Source organism: Protopterus annectens, chromosome 8.part0 (genome assembly GCF_019279795.1).
Source record: "Protopterus annectens isolate FY-2018-M chromosome 8.part0, PAN1.0, whole genome shotgun sequence".
Taxonomy (NCBI): domain Eukaryota; kingdom Metazoa; phylum Chordata; order Ceratodontiformes; family Protopteridae; genus Protopterus; species Protopterus annectens.
Genome location: NC_056741.1, coordinates 1,332,820,637 through 1,332,838,790, shown reverse-complemented (window position 1 = coordinate 1,332,838,790; position 18,154 = coordinate 1,332,820,637). Strand labels below are relative to the sequence as shown.

At 39.8% G+C, this 18,154-nt stretch overlaps 1 protein-coding gene across 1 annotated transcript in view; it reads right to left on the bottom strand.

The window, feature by feature from the left end:
• SMURF2 (SMAD specific E3 ubiquitin protein ligase 2) overlaps positions 1-18,154 on the bottom strand; it is a gene marked incomplete in the record, with an annotated part of 2,869,016 nt that overhangs the window by 1,812,246 nt on the left and 1,038,616 nt on the right. The window contains 1 exon segment of the mRNA XM_044080880.1: positions 386-519. Within this exon segment, the coding sequence (XP_043936815.1) occupies positions 386-519 (134 nt within the window).

Genomic DNA, 18,154 nt, shown 5'->3' with positions numbered 1-18,154 from the left:
GATCTTCAGGGATGTCCCTGACTTTGGCTCAAAATTTTGCTCTTTCCCTCCTAATCTCCCATAATAATGACAATAATTAGCTACATTCTTTTACTTCACAAAATGCATGTTAATTTGCATTTTTCTTATTTTGGTACATTCACAAGTTAATAATGCTAACTTCAAAAAGTGTCCGATTCTGGAAATAAGAGGTTGGAAGCTATTCTAGACAGGATCGATTACTGTTGAACACAATTCAGTTGTAAGTAAATATTTGCTAATGTATACAAAAACTGAAATAAAGACTAATCTGTATTCTCTTAAACATACCATTCAGAACAAACAGAAAATATTTTTTGTCAATGCAATACAATGCAGTCACATATGAAGTCTTTCCCTTACTTACAGCCAGTATCTTTTAGACGGTTTATAGCATTGGAAAGTAGCCGTACACACCCCAAGAATCCTGCACCTTGCTTTTTGTGGATTTTCTTGTGATTCCATACACTAATAGTAATAGAATCTGATTTTCCAATGTACCTGGAAGTAAAAACAAAAGGAAAATTAAGTAATACCTTTCATGGTCTGAATTATTAAAAAAAAAACATTTACTATGAAACAAGCATTACAAAAAAGCTTGAAATTATAATTAATTTGCTGTTCAGAGATGGAACAAACTTCTAAGCAGTTTGCTCTGAAGAAGCTTCCCTGTTAAGTACTCTGGAATATTAGTTATACCCCTAGGATCCTAAGCATTAATACTGAAGAAAGCAATGCAGTGGAGAAAACAGACATTTACAGTACCAAAAATTATAGCTAATGGAGTAGTACTTTAAAGAGACTGCAACTGTTCATACAATCGAAGTGAGAAAGGCTGCAATGGAGTTATACATTTGTCTTCACAACGAAAATAATATGCAGTTACACTTGTAGGAACACCTTTTCTGCTTTGAAGTACTGCTAAATTGATGAAACCAACTATAAGATCATCTAACCATTCAGATTACCCAGGATTCACTAATATAAAATTAATCTGAATAAGTAAGACTTATCTATGGCGAAAAATGTTCAGAAGGATGACAAAAAATACACGTGTAAAAACTTACCATAACACTAGAGGTTCGAAGAGGTCACTGTTACAGTACTGATTACCTATGAGACATATCCTATCAAGGATATCCCATACATCCGGCCAGTCTACATAGTCTATGCATGAGACTAGATGTTGGTACTTTAAGGGAAGATTGGACATGAAAATCCTCAGAGCTTTCTTGCTCCAGGGAAAAACTGGGGCAAATACTTGTGGAGGATGGACACAAAAAGGAGAGAGAAAAGTAAGACAGATCCACCTCAGCTACGGAAAAAAGGAAAATAAACAAAAACTGCGCGTGGGGGGTTGCATATATGCATACATTACAACAGTGATCTACTGTTATGGTAGATTTAATTTTATTTATTTCATTCTAGAATTTGGTGACCAGGATGGTTGGCTGGTCTGTTGACTCTTTCAGCCACAACCTGGGGAAAACAGTACAGGAAAGAATAAACTTACAGTAAAATTATTACAAGAACAATATTCAGCATGCAGTTACAACTAATAGTTTGAAGAGCAAAAATATTTACATTATGTACAAGAGTAAACTTTACTACACATTTGCCTATCTGCCATTATAAGATGCAGAACTAGCCAGTATCACGAAAGCAGTTGCACACAGATTCACAACTGTACTATGTTCATCGTTACATCACTAAGTATTGCTTACATATGGGACAATTCCAAAACTTTTATACTGAAAGGGTAGAAGTTTGAGGAGCAGAACTGGAGTGCAGTAACCCCTGAAGAAGATTTTGGCAAACCTACTCTTGCCATGGAAAAGGCATCTATCTTGTAATGTTTAGTGAAAGTGTGATCGGAGGAACAAGTAGCTGCATTCAGGGTGGATTCAGAGTTAAGACGCTTGAAAAAGGCTCCAGCTCTGGTAGAAAGAGCTTTGTTCTGACCATGGAAAGTTTTAACATAGTAGGGACACCATAAAGAAATGAAGAAAGAAGTCAAACTTCCTATTTAGAAAAAGGAAGGACAACTTTTCTCCCCCCTCAAAAGAAATAATGTTGGTCAGACTTTGACAGTTTTTGTTTTACCCAGGTAGAATCTAAATTGTATGTGGATATCTAGCAGAAGGAGAACTCTTTACCCTTTATTGTGGGGTTTGGGAAAATGCAGGTGATCGATTTAGAAACATTTTAGTGATAATGAAGTAGTCCTAAGGTTAATTATGTCTTTATGAAAATCTAGGAAAGGAGGAGTACATGAGAACCTATAACTCAGAAACCCTTTGGCAGATGTTAAAAATAATAACAGAACTATTTTGCAAGTACAGAACTTTAAAGTTGGAAAGGTTAGCTTTTCAATACATAACTCATGTCCCAAGGAGCAGGAACGGATTTCCTAGGTGGCCTGATATTATGGAGGACATCTTTAAGAAACTGTTTGAAATCATAATACGAAGAAAGAGGGGGGATCAATTTGCAGGCAGGCTGAAATGGCTGATAATTTCACTTTGAAAGAAGTGTAATTTTAAACCCGAGATAAGTAGACTGCACAAGTATTTGAAGATAACTGTGGATCCCTACTTGAAAAGGGTTCTATCCTCTTTTGCAATACCATACAGCAAATCTTTTCCATTTAGAAATATAATATTTAATTGTTTATTTTATTACCTGTAGCATGTCCTCAAAGTAAAGGTTCCTAAAATTACAAACTTATCATTCAAACTGCGAGACTCAATGCCTTTAGGTTCGGACAAATGAGAGAGAGCCCAATTGTTGCGTCAACAAGTCCATCCTGTGGAATAACTTGTGCTTACTGCCCTTCACTGGGTGACTAGGAAAGAAGAGCCAATGTTGTGTATACCAAAAAGGAGTCACCAACAGTACATTCAGATTATCTTTCTGAATCTTCAGAAGGACTTTTTAGATAAGAGGAAAGGAAGAGAAGGCACAGAAATTTCCCTTTCCATGGGAAAAAAAGAATCCATTTCCCAAACTTCCTTGCATGGAGCTTTAGAGCAAAACATTCTGAGCTGTTTGTTCATAGTGGCGACAAAAGATATCTATCTGCGGAGTTCCTCACTGATGGACAATTTGAAGAAAGACCTCTCAATTCAGCATCCATTTGTGAGGTTCTGCCTTGGATCTGCACAAGTAATCTGCTATTGACGTCAGTTCTGTGAAAATGTGTACAGTTTGGAGATAGAAACTGTGGTATACTGCTTAGTTCCAAGCCATAAAAGTAAGCTTGCAGATGTGACAGGACTTTATCTCCCATCTGTTAGAATACCACATGACTGTGGTATTGTCCATTAAAATTTAAAGAGACCATGGACTCCAAAGCTGATGAAAAGTCTGAAGAGCAAAGATCAGGGCCTTCATCTTTTTGATGTTTATACCTGTCTAAACTAGATCACACCCCCTGAACTTCAATGACCACTGAACAGCCCCTCCACCTCAAGAAAGTTCTTATGAATTTGTTGAGACCTTCTGAAGGGTGAAGGAACAAAAGGAGGATCACTACAACCGACTCTTATCTGGTTCATCCACCCAAACAACTCTTTCTTCACAGAAGGCAAAAGAGGGATTAGGAAAAAGGATGGCAGTACTACACCCAAAGATTTCAGGTACCAATCAATTTTCTTTATGTGAAGTCTGGTTAAAGGAATCATTTGGACTGTGATTTGTGAGGGATAGAAAGAAGGTAAGTCAAGAACTGGATTTTTTTTACAGAGGAAGGAAAGTCATTATGCTAAAAGTATCCAAAAGACATCCTAGAAATGCCAGTAACTGAGTAGGCTCTGGGATGGATTTCCTAAAGGTCAAAGTGAATCCTTGGTGGAGTAAGAGATTGCTTGTATTGGTTGTGAACTGCAAATCTTGGACGGTCCTTTGAACTGAAGTGACCAGAATCAGGTAATCATCTAACTATGGATGTATGTGATAAATAACACACCAGAAAAACACCCCAAAACACTTGGTGCCTCAGACAGTCCAAAAATGCAATGCAAATCACTAAAATGAACATGACATCCCAATGCACAAAATCTTAAGAACTTTCTATGAACTGAATGAACAGGGATATGCAGATAGGCATATTTCAGATCCAAGATAAAAATAAATGCTTGGGGAAGATCAGAGAATATATTTTTTTCTTGGGGGGGGGGCTGCTAGCATCTCAAATGTTGGAGTTTTTAGAAAGGTGCTTAGAATTTCCAGTATTGGTATCAATTTTCCTAATTTTCTTAAGACAAGGAAAAGCTTGAAGTAAAACATTTTCATTTTTGATGGGAAGAAACAGTTTTTATAATCCCTGAAGAAACAGGTCAAACAGAATTAGAAGGAACACGTGTTGTTGGTTTTAGGGAGCCTGAGGAATACCCAATGGTATTTGGAGGAGAACTCCAGTGTAGTCTACACCCATTTTTTACGGCATCTGAAACTCAAACACACTGTTATTTTTCCTCAAAAAAGGAAAGCAGAAAGAGAGTATCCAAAAAAGGCTACCTAGGGATTGGTCAAGGTGAATGGAGGGTAGAAAGGGGATAATACAACAGTTGGAAACTAGAATTTTTGTTGGAACAAAGATCCCTTGAAATTTGACTTGTTTTTTTCCCCTGACATTTTCCTTAGAAACACACCGTCTTTTCTGTTGAAAGGATTTTTGGGTTTTGTTGAAAAAGGGGAGAGACTATGATGGGCAGTTACTCTGGAAATTAAGAATGGAAGAAAGAAAAAGCTGCTTAAAACCTTGCATTATCCTTAACAGTATCTGTGTAAAATATTTTATGATATAAAATGCATGTTATACAGTAAGCCACAATTATTATTGTTTATTTTGTATCTTTATTATATACAAGTATTTTCTTTTAGTTGAAATGTAGTCTGGACAAAAGCATGGTTAAATTAATATACTGTAACCTTGGGTTGCTGGGGTCGGGGATGGGATGTAAAAGTGGACCGATTATAATGTACGCAGAGTTGAAATGTTTTCTCTTACTTTTGCATAGCTGAATGACTGGATTAACGACCTTGGCTAAATCTAATAATTTTTTGGGCAAGCAAGTGGGCTTTAGAAATAAGAAAACATTGTGAATGTAATGGAAAGTTTTCCTATAACAAATAAATGTTCAGTGTGAGTTGAGAAGTCTGCAGCTGAGGGCAGCTGTAAATTCTGCTCTTACGTTTCCATGGTGATAAGCAGACTACAGGTGAAGGCAATAAATCGAAAGTTCTGGATCTTGTTTGCCGAAAGAAACATAAAATTAAAAGGTACAAAGGAAAGCACCTTAGTAAAAAAATAAAGCTTGAAATTACTGGAAGTGAATAAGAAACAACAGGCTTCCTGGTACTTAAATTCTTCAGTGGATTTACTAAAACAGTGTACAATTTAATTTTATTTAAAGATAGCCAGCACACTTTTTTTGAATGCATATAAGCCGTTTTTCACATCTGGAAGGGGAATAAAAATAAGACAAGAACAAACAGAAATTAGTGCAAGTAGGAGCACACGACTAAGCAAGGATAACCTTAATATTAGGTTAGGTAATGACTGTGGGTGCAGTTCCTATCAGGAGGGCTAAACTTAGTTATTTGAAGATGTACATAGGCCTGTTTCTTTTTTTTTAAGTTAATAGATTATGGGGGTGCGCGCTTGTTTTTTGATCGATGGCTTTCATTAAAACAAAAAGTCTTCTAAAATGTGACATAGGTTCAAATGGAGATAAGAAACAACTGCATAAAGGATCAACCTGTCAGACATGAAACACAAAAGCTGGAAATACATTAAAAAAGCTGTCATATATAATAGGTGGAAATTATATTAGAACATGAATGGACTCACAGGTATAGAGTACTGAATTATATTTAGAATTGCATAGTCCAAATAGCAATGTTACATGAGACACACATGGAAAGACGCTAGCTTGCAAATTTCATAAAGAAAGCATTTCAAGATGGATATTCATAATATCAGGGCAAGGGAGAAGTACTTAAACTAATTGATAGAGAAGTTCTAATTGTGATAGAAGAGGGGAAATAAATATAATACTAATGGTAGATTTCTGGCAGTAAGTGGCAACTGGCATGGGAGGATGATTATGCTGGCATGTATTTATATTCCACCTAAAATTACTACTAAGGAGCTTAAGAAAAACTTTGGAATACATGATTAGCTTTCAGCAGGGAATACTCCTTATAAGTAGGGACTGAAACTTAGATTGCAACAGTGAAGATGTATCTGGGGAATGTAGAAGGGAAATATATAACAAAAAAGAGAGTGGCTGTATGAGAAAAAATTATGAAAATAGTTGGTATAGAAGATGTGAAATCAATAGTAGGAATGTATTATTTCCCAAGGTACAATAACTGAGCTAAACTAGACAGAAATTATATTTCACAGTAATGTGCATTTAAATAAAAGCTTTGACACATCCAATAACTATTTCAGATCATCCACCAATAACAACAAAGACAAAAATGCAGGGTAATGATGTAAAAATGAGACACTGCCGCTTCCCCACTTATCTGTTAAAGAGAGAGGAATTTAAGGAATGGGTAGTGGAAATTAATTGAGTTAATGGAGAAAATAATTTCTGAAGAAGTTATAGCTAATCAGTGGGATAAAAATGAAACTGTAATTAAAAATATGTTACAAGTCAAGGAAAGACATATGCTTAAGAAGTAACAAAAAATATTTAGAGGGACTGACATTTAAAGTACTGCAGAATAAGGAGAATCTGACAGCAAGAAGAGATGCAAATGTATAGCGCTAAGGAGAAAATACTAGAATATCTGGATAATATGCACAAGTTTAGAAAGATGGCTGTTAAGCGAGTGCTTTTTAATAATTCCAAAATACAAAATCTTTTAGCATGACAACTTAGGCAACAGAAAGTAGAAAGGGCTGCTGCCAAACTTAGGCAGCATATTACATGAAAAATAACCAGAGATCCTGTTGCAGTATTACAGACATTTCGGAAATTTTGTGAAAACCTTATAAAGCAGAGAAATGTGAAAATCAAGAAAGAGACAAATGGAAGTATTTATGAAATACTTAAATAGGCCAAGGTAGATGAAGCTCAACAGCAGTTAATCCAGGAGGAGATCAAATAAAAACTGTGACGTATAATAAATCTGCAGGAAAGTCTCCAGGAAAGTACAGTTGTATACCTACCATAAATGTAGATATTCGAGTGTATTCACTGTTGCAGTCATTACACTTGGGTTATCCTGCTGGCAGGCTACCCGCAGTCGGCCTGAATTCCAAAGTCCTGGTCCGGCGTCGGTTGCTGTCGCCTCTTCCCTGATGTCAGTGCGCCAGGGATATAAAAGACAGAGCCGATGCTATTTTCTTCAGTTTTTCTTGCCCCAGATGTCAGGTGCCCCCAAAAGGATAGGCTAAAAACACTGCTTATAAAAGCATGCACTAAAATAAACAATACCTTCATCTACAAGCAAATACACCACATAGGTTGTATAGGATAGAGAAGTACAGATAAGTCCCAGCAAAGAAAGGGGGATGGTGGGTAACCTGGATTGCAACAGTGAATACCACTCGAACATCTACATTTATGATAGGTACACAACTGTACTATGTTCACCGTGTTTCACTGTTGCAGTCATTACACTTGGGTTGAATCCCAAAGCTGAGGTTGGGCGGCTGGGTCTAAATAGAATTAGGAGTGGCTATAAGGCCCTGCAGAACTGCAGTGGCAAAGCCTGCTCTGGATTTAGAGTAAAGAGGTAAATGGTAGTGCTTAGTAAAATTGTGCACTGAAGTCCAAGTTGCAGCCTCCAAAATATCCTTGGTTGGTACTTCTCTGAGGAAGGCTGCTGAGGTGGCTCCTGCCCTGGTAGAATGTGGTCTAATGCCCTTAGGCACTGACTTGCCATGTTGTGAATAGCAGAAATGCATGCAGTGTCCTATCCATTTTGAAATAGTCTGCTTTGAGATGGCCTTTCCTTGTGATCCTGCAGCATATACCACTAAACGTTGCTCAGTCTTTCTGAAAGCTTTAGTTTTGTCCAAGGAGAAGTGTAGCTGTCTGTGTACGTCCAAAGAGTGCAGAAGTCTCTCCCCTTTATTCTGCGGGTTTGGGAAAAAGTAGGCAAATGAATGGTTTGGTTAAGAGCCACACTGGACACTACCTTAGGCATAAATGTTGGATTTGTCCTTAGAGAAACTCTGTCCGGATGGAAGATAATAAAAGGTTCCACAGCCATTAATGCCTGTAAGCCTGAGACTCTTCTTGCTGAAGTTATTGCTAGGAGCAGAACTGTTTTCCATGATAAGAATTTTATCTCAGCTGCATTGGCTGGCTCGAAAGGAGGCTGTGTGAGTTTTTCCAAAACAAAATTGAGGTCCCATGCAGGTATTGGTGCTCTCCTTGGAGGTCTTATATTTTTGGCCCCCCTGAGGAACTGCCTAAGCAATGGATGTGAAAAAATAGGTGGGTCTGTATTGTAATTAGCTGAAATGGCAGAGGCATGGATCTTAATTGATGAGAAAGGATAGGCCTTTGTCCAGCATCTCAGTTAGATATTGTAAAATCTGATTCTGAGGTATATTTGGAACAAGCATGTCAGTTCCTTGTGCCTGGTTCCAAGCACAGAATCTCTTCCATTTTTCTGCATAAGATTTTCTGGTGCTGGGCCTCCTGGCCTCCAAAATAACATCCATAACCGTTTAGAGAGAGGTGTATTCTGAATGGTTACACTATCCGCCATGCCTTAGGATTCTGAGTTGGCTATGCAGGATCTGATTGTTTTGTTGGGTCAGTAAATGAGGAATTTGAGGCAATGTCCAGGCTGGGCCTTGGGACAAGCTCCTTAGGATTGGGTACCAGTGTTGGCGTGGCCAATCTGAGGCAATTAGTATCATTTGTGGCTTCTCTTGTCTGACCTTTAGGAGTACCTTGGGGAGGAGAGGCAGTGGAGGAAAGGCATATACTGTAAGGTTGTTCCAGCTGAATGACAAGCCATCCACTTTCCATGCTTATTTGTGATAAGTCCTTGTGCAGAATCTCTAAAGTTGGCAGTTGTGAGGGGAGGCAAAAAGATCTATGTCTGGGCATCCCCATTTCCTTGTTATCATGCTGAAGATTTGTGGATCTAGTTTCCACTCATGAGGATCCAAGAGGTTTCTGCTTAGCTCGTTTGCCAGAGCATTTGTTTTTCCTGGCAGGAATTGTGCTTGCAGGTGTACTTGGTAGGTCAATGCTGTGTTCCACAAACTCATGGCTCGTCTGCAGAGGGGGTAGGAATGTGTGCCCCTCTGCTTGTTTATGTACCACATAACTGTGGTGTTGTCCGTCTTTATCAGCAGCTGTCCTGGATGAAGTAGTTCCTTGAAGGCTGTCAGGGCATTTTGTACAGCTAGCATCTCTTTTTGATTGATGTAAAGATGCCTTTGGCTTGGGGGCCATGTGCCCTGAATATATTTTCCTGCCATGTGGGTCCCCCAGGCATAATCTGACGTATCTGTTGTTAGTGTTTGCCTGGCTGTGGGTAAAGTGAATGGCTGTCCCTTGTTGTGGTGACAGGCCTGTGCCCACCATCGAAACTCCTGTTGCAGGCAGGGAATGAGTGAAATTAATGATTCCAGGCTGTGTCAATGTTGAGTCCAAACACTTTTTATATACCATTGTAGTTTCCTCATATGCAGTCTTGCATATGGAATTAGCAGAATGCAGGAGGCCATGCAGCCCAGAGCCTGCAGAATTTTTCTTGCAGATAACTGGGTCTTTGTTGCCATGCTTTTGAAGTAAGAAGTCAGTTGCCTTTGTTTGTCTGGCGTGAGATAAGTCATCTGGGCAGTTGTATAAGCTTGCACCCAGGAATATTATCTCTTGAGAGGGTACTAGTTTTGATTTCTTTTCGTTTACTGTGTACCCTAGGCAAATTAGTAATCTTTTTACAAACGCCAGATGCTTTAGTAGAATGTCTTTGGTCTCTGCTTGAATAAGGCAGTCGTCTAAGTATGGATATATCGGAATTCCTCTTTGTCTGCAAAATGCAATTACTGGTGCCAGGCATTTTGCGAAGACCATGGGTGCAGTAGATAAGCCAAAGAGCAGTGCAGAGAATTGGTAATGCATTGAGCCAGCTATGAATCTGAGGTATCTTCTGCAAGACTGTCTGATTGGGACATGCAGGTATGCCTCTTTTAGGTCCAAAGTTACGAGCCAAGCCTTCTTGCCCAGCATGGGCAGTAGCTGCTGTAGAGTCAACATCTTGAATTTTGGAACTTCCAGAAACATATTTAGAATAGACAGGTCCAGTATTGGTCTCCAGATTTTGTCCTTTCTGGGTACTAGGAAAAATCTGGAGTAAAATCCTTGCCCCTGCTCTTCTTGTAGTACTTGCTGAATGGCCCTCATGTCCATGAGGGCTGTAATTTGTTTTTGTGCCTCTGCCCATTGATTGTGTGGCAGGGTCTGGCATACCTTTTGACCTTGGTAGAGTGTGAAAATGGAACCTGTAGCCTTGGGACGCTATGTTCAGGACCCATTTGTTTTGGGTAACCATTTGCCAATTTGATGAAAAAAATGCTAGTTTTCCCCCTAAGGGGGCTGCCAAAAGAAAAGTGCTTGGATCTGGTAGAGGAAAGTCATTGGGACTGTTTCCTGTAAGGTTGTGATTTGTCTTTGCCGCTTTTGGAGGTAGGAGCACCCCATTGTTTAGGCCTGTATGAGCCTTGGGGCTGAGATCTGCCTCTGGGATGCCTGTATCTGCCTCTTTGTGGTCTGTCTGACACTGGAAAGGACCAATTTTTAGAAGGCCAGTTCCTGCTAAACCTGGGTGGCTGTACTTGTAAAAAATCATTGACTGACTGCATGGATTTTGCTTTATCCTCCATTTTTTTCAACACCTCTTCTGCTTTAGTACCAAACAAAGTGTCATGCTGTAATGGTGCATCTAATAATTTTGCTTTAACATGATCAGGCAGATTTTGTTCCTTTAATCAAGCATGCCTTTTAATCACAGAACCTGTAACTGCGGCCCTGCAAGAGGCCTCCAGTGAATCATAACCACATTGCAAAGTATGTTTTCCCACTTGTTCAGCTGCATGCAATAAATCCTGCAATTCCTTGTTCTCTGAACATTCAGTATTTGTCAACAATTTCTGTTTAAGCAGTGACATTAAATATTGCTAATATTTAAGCATATGAATCTGACAATTTAAAGCCCTTACAGCCAGGGTAGCAGACTTTTATCCCCCATCTGTCTAGAGCCCTAGAATCCCTATCAGAGGGGACAGGGTTTTTGCAGTGGAAGCTTTAACCCCTTTGAGACCCTGAGATATAGTTTCTGGGTCAGCAGCGGGGTTTTTGTATAGGAATTTATGAGAATCCGGGACCCTGTAGTATCTGTCTGGCTTAGCAGGTGCAGGGGGTAAAGAGTCAGGGGACAGGCCAGACTCTGAAAATACATCATCTACAATATCTAGAACAGGTGGAATAGCAAGGGGTCTGTGCTGAGGAAGTAGCAGAAAGTCTGAGCCTTTTCTTAGATTCAGAATAATCTTGGCTGTCCCAGTGGAAATGCTCCCTCATGGTATGCAGGGTTTCCCCAAAAGAATAATCCTCAGGAGGAGAGGCTGAAGGAATGGATTCTTCAGCATCAGAATCCTCATAGGGAAGCACGGAGTAATCCTGTTCAGTAGAGGAATTAGAGGAAATAGAAACCTGATCAGAAGAATCATACTCTGTCTTTTGCCTAGGCCTCGTATCAGGAGGGGGATGGGAGCCCCTGATCAAAGTAATTAGATCTTCGGCCATTTTGAGCATTTGTTTTTTAGGCATGGAAGTCTGAGTAGGAGAATGCTGTACTTGTTTTTTGTCTTTAGAGCTGCTTTAGTCTTTGTCTTTGAAGCTGAAGATGGCTTAATATATAGTTGTGCAAGTCTGAAGACACCCTCAGAAGCCGATGCCTGCTCAGCGGCTCCGGACCCATCTGAGGGAATGATTTCTGAGTGTCCAATACCTTGAGTATCCAGAGGCCCATTCGGCTCCACGTGGGAGACGTAAGTGGCCTGTGGCTCTGAGGTAGCGGGCGCCAGGGGCTGCGAAAGTGCCTCATTGAGAACCGGCGACTGGCCTAGCAGAGGCCTCGTCGTCGGTTTTGGACCTCGGATGCCTATCCTTGTCCTTGCATTTTTTGTAAACTCCGGTTGTCAGCTGGTCCGACCACATTATATAATTAAATCTTTGGCCAAAGTAATGAAATGCAAAATCGAACCGACGCTTGATAGTGCTTTGGTTAAATCTAGCACAAAACCGACAGCTAGCAACGTTGTGATCAGGGCCTAGGCAAGGAATACAGTAAGAGTGAAAATCCTTATGAGGTATTTGCTTCCCACAAGAAATACAATTGTTAACTTTTTCTGACATCGGTCTGGAGCAAGAAAAAGGTTTCCCCAACGGGATACTTAGCTTTAATGAAGACTTTGGTTCTAAAATTCGGATTTGAAAATCTCAGGAGTCTGCCGACCGGCACTTGCAAACTGCTTTTGCTTCGGGCACCGCGCGGCAAGTAAGACTGAAGAAAATGGCATCAGCTACATCTTTTATACCCCTGGCGCACTGACGTCAGGGAAGAGGCGACAGCAACCGACGCCGGACCTAGACTTTGGAATTCTGGCTGACTGCGGGTAGCCTGCCAGCAGGATAACCCAAGAGTAATGACTGCAACAGTGAAACACAATGAACATCCCTAAACTGGTTAAAACTACCCCATCAACTAACTTATACACAGCTTCTTACTACCTATAAAATAATCCAGAATTCATATGCTCGTCTGGTACTAAACATTATACACAACTATGTTCTCAGTCTGTCATTGCGATCCAATGACCAAAAACTCCTCTGTCTGTAAACATACCTATCAAATCTGCTGGACATTGTCTGTACTCATACCATGTTGTTAAGACCTAAAACAATAAGTGAGAAGGTCACTGAAAAAACAATCAGTAAAAACAAAATGAAAACTCCAGCAAAGCTAGAACTTCCATTGAGTGACTTCCCAAACCTCTTGTATTAGAGACACATGGGATACATGCAAATGACCCTTATGAACATCAGGTGTTTCAGCTAACTGGCGATTCTGAATGCCCATGACTTGTTTTGTTGTTTTAATGGACAATTTCAGGCCAATAAAGCCAAACCCCACTAGCTGTGGATATGCATATTTCAGCCTTGTTAGTTCTAGCTTTGCTAGAGTTTTTATTTTGTTTTTACTTATTGTTTTTTTCACTGACCTTCTCACTTATTGTTTTAGTTTGTTGTTTGGGATATTTCTGCAGTGACCCCAGTGATAATGGACATCATCAGGGTATAACAGCCCTGTGTTTCTTATGCATAGTCAAAAACTCTGCTTGTGCTGTGATGACGAGGTCATAACAAGGCCGAAATATGCATATCCACAGCTAGTGGGGTTTCGCTTTATTGGCCTGAAATTGTCCATTAAAACTATGAAACAAATCATGGCCATTCAGAACCGCCAATTAGCTGAAACACCTGATGTTCATAAAGGTCATTTGCATATATCCCATGTGTCTCTGATACAAGAGGTTTGAGAGGTCACTCAGTGGAAGTTCTAGCTTTGCTGGAGTTTTCATGTTGGTAAGGCCTGGAAGTCCTTATCTCTATCCATCAGGTCAATACCCTCCCTCCCATCCGATTCTGAAAGACATCCTAGCCAAAAACTGGCTTTGTTCTTGTTCAACACCAGGATAAACTATATCCCTAAATGTGAACCACTACCTATTCATACATCTCCTTATAGTCTCTCCTTCACTCATTTCCTTACTTTCATCAATTTATCTCCCTGGCCTTCTCTCTAAATATACCATAAGCCTGCTTTTCTCTCACTTCTTATTGCAACTTCTGTTTGTATTATAGTAACATACCTTTAATTTCTTCAACTATTAAATTCTTGTTATGCAACTTGTATCTATTCTTAAACAATGTTTTCATATTATGTATAATTTGGTATGTTGTTTGTCTTTCGGCTTTTTCCCGGTAAGGGGTCGCCACAGCGGAACTCCGGTCCGCTAATGCTTGGCAGTAGATTTTTTTACGAAGCGCTGAGGTGCCAGCTCAATGCCCAACCTTCAACGAAGGCATGCCCATTTATGCACGCATGTCTTTCAAATGCTACCCAACTGCGGGGAGGACATGCAGACTCCACACAGAAAGCACTCCCAAGCCATGCCGAGAATCAAACGGGAGAACCTCTTGTTGTGAGGTAACAACGCTACCCCCGTACCACCGCGGCAATATTTGTTTTTGTATTTTTAAAGACTGCAAAATTATTGTTCTCAAAATGTTTCGTAATAATTTGGAGCTTTTTCTCCCAGGCCTTCACTGAAAATGATCTCCTACTTAGCTGTACTTTTCTGGTAATCTAATGTAAAAAAATAAATAAATTTATATTGAAATAAGAAGTAAAAAAGAATGGAAAAGAATAAGACTTCTAGCAAAGTGTATAATGCTTAGTATATAGTGCAATAACACAGATATAACATTGTAATAAATAGTTGCCTATAACATGATCACTCAAGAACAAACCTAGGGGGTACGTGAATCACAGCAAAGACAACAAACAATAAAGTATGTCTGTGCATATTATACATCAAATGGAATAGTCCTGGAATGAAAAATGTTCATTGAACAGAATGAGTTCTTTCGCAATGCTGAAGCTCCACCTATATGTGGAACTAGGCACTGAAGTCAGTACCTGGCAGGATAGCAGTCTACCTGAAATGCTATGCTCCTAGCTAAACTTGGACCCCATACAAACGTGGTTCAGTGAAGTGCGACTTATCTACCAAACTCCATTCAAGATGCTTTACAGTGTCCTATTTTCAGAAACAGACTAAATTCCAAATGGACTACTGTCCCTGCAAGCCAATCCCTTGTGTTAAATAAGAAAAATGCAAATATGATGGGTATACCACCCTAACAGGTGCTGCTTCTACACTGGACACGGACCTGCAGGTCCATCTATGCATTAGACTCGACTTCCAGTCAGCAGTACCAGGTCTGACATACAGATGGAGCTGATGCACCAGAGAACATCTACCAAAATCATCTACCCTGACAAGTCCTGGGGTAAGTTTGGGACATGCCTAGAAAGTACAGTTGTTACATTTACCATAATTGTAAATGTTTGAGTACATTAGTTCTCCAGAACTGATTCTGGTCTTCTTGCCAGGAAGAAGCTCATGACTAGCCTGATTCTCGGAGTCTTTATATATATCACCCCCAGCCAATGGACATCTGGGCATCAGGGTACAAGATGGACATCTGTCAACACCATCTTCAGATCTTTCTAAGCTGGGAAGTCAGTCTGACACCTGATGACAGCACAACCCTGCCACTTGTCTAAATTTTAAAAAAGAGGGGTTAAGGACTAGAAGAGGAGGAAGGGAGCTATCGAGAGGGTGGATGATAACAGGGTTAGTGCACCCACCCCAACCCTCAGCTATGGGAGGCCAAACAGAGAGAGTGGGGAAGGAAGGTGGGAGTTGGTACTGCAATATTGATCTACTCGAACATCTAAAATAATTTTAAGTGTAACACAACTGTACTATGTTCTTCACAGTCACTGTTGAGTACTGATGCCTGGGAGGACTACCGAAGCTGCATTTTGCTTGTCTGAGGGACACTGGGACAAAAGGCTCTGTAGAATAGTAGTAACAAAACCTGCCCTAGCCCTGGATGTAGTACCTAAATGGTAGTGTTTGGTAAAGTTGTGGACAGAAGACCAGGTGGCAGCCTCTAAGATGGCCTGAGAAGGGACACCTTTTAGGAAAGCAGTGGTGGATGCTGTCTCTCCTGGAGTGTGCCTTGACAGGTGCTGGAAGATGCTTTCCATGATGAGAATACCAAAAGGTAATACAGTTAGTTATCAATTTTGAAATTGTTTGGAGACAGGCCTGCCCTCCATTCCTTCTGCAAAGGCCACCAAAAGTTGTTCTGCTCTATTTGAGGACTCTATCATGCTAAGTAATACTTGATCTATTGGTGGAAATCTGGGGAATTCAGGATTTATTCAGCTTTATTGTGTGGATCCCTCATCCATCCTTCTACTATCCAGAATATATACTTTTTGACATTTTCTCTTATTCTAAATATCATGTCTAACCAATATCACACTATCATACTACTAACTCTTCTAACTACTCTTTCCTCTACCTATCTCTTAACCTCCTACGAGCAATCCTTATACTCTACTCCTTGCATCCCACGTAAGCAGACCCTAGCTACCACCATAACTACATCCATAACCCACCTCAGTCCCATTTACAACAACTCTTATCTTCAACCTAAATATCACCGTCTGTCTCACATTAAATACCTTATTCATACCCTCACAAAACAAAATTTCTATTGCAAACCCTCACAATTTAATAACCTTATAGTAAGTTTCTCCTTGATTGATGGAGATATACACTCCAACCCTGGCCCTGACCCCTCCCCACTATCCCCTAACTGGCAACAAGTTAAAACAATGTCCACATCAAATACTAAACCTCCAAAATCTCTCTCAATTGCACATCTAAACATTCGCAGTATTTGCAACAAAATTCCACTAATACATGCACTTCTAGAAGTCCAACAGTTTGACATTCTCTGTCTAACTGAAACATGGCTCAAACCTACAATAAAAGATAATGAAATTATTCCCCCTGGCTATAATATTCTAAGACAAGACCGTTTAAACAAAAAAGGTGGCGGTGTAGCTATACTCTTTAAAGCAGGACTGGACGTAAGTAAAACAAATCATACCCTTCTAAAAGACACTAATGCGGAAATTATTATTTCCAAACTTCAGATTAACCCTCACAAAACTATCAATATCATCTGTACCTATCTTCCTCCAGGCAAAAATTCTACCATACTAGAAGACCTACTAAACTGGCTCTCACTAAACCTCCCTCAAGAAACAATACTTTTAGGAGACTTTAATATTGATTGGACCTCATGTAAACAAACCAATCCATCTACCCTTATTAACTTACATGGTTTCTCTCAAAACATAAACTCCCCAACTAGAACAAACAAACTTAATAATAAAGAAACCATACTTGACTGGATCTTAACTAATAGTCCCCAACAAAAATATACAACAGGAACTCTACCAGATGACCTTAGTGACCACTCCTTAACCTTTATTATTAGGCATAAAACACATTTTGCTATACCTCCCCTAATTCGTTCATCGCGTAGCAAAAAAATTTTTGATCCCTATAAGTTCCAAAATGAACTTATGCATGCTAACTGGTCACCTCTTAAGACTCTCCCTATAGATGAAGCTGTTAACCACTTTAATAATATTTTTCTTACCATTCTTGAGCATCATGCCCCTCGTTCTATACGCATGAAATTTAAAACAGCTCAATGGCTCACAAGTAATACTAAACAACTAATCCTTAGTAGGAATAAAGCCTGGACTAAATGGCGAACCACTAAAAGCAGTACTGTCTTACTTTCAAACAAAAAAGAAACATGACAAAGCAAGCCATCCTAAAAGATAAAAAGAACTTTTATACCCAACTACAACTATCTTCCCCCCACCAACCACATAAATTTTGGAACGCTATTAACACACTACTATCTCCTGGCAAAGCTGCAACACCTAACCCACTATGCTCCAACCCTGACTCCCCCTTACAAACAGCCAATGCCTTTAACACATTCTTTACTTCAGCAATATTAAATCTAGCTAACCAACAAAACCCTGACACCTCTACACTACCTACCCCAAGCTGTACTCCTCCCTTATTTCAACTCAAACCCATACCTACCTCTTACATACTGTCCTTACTTCAAAAACTGAAACCCACAACCCCCTCAGCTGACAACTTACCAGCCGAATACCTCCAGCTAGGTGCAAAAGCTATAGCCTACCCTATCTCTATACTAATTAACAGGACTTTAAAAGAAAGCACTATCCCCTTAGTTTGGAAAACCTCACACATCATTCCTCTTTTCAAAGGGGGTGACTCAACTGAGTACTCTAACTTCCGGCCCATAGCGTTACTATCTCCCCTTGCAAAATAATGGAAAAATGCATCCACAAACAGTTGCTTAATCACCTCCTATGTAATAATCTCCTA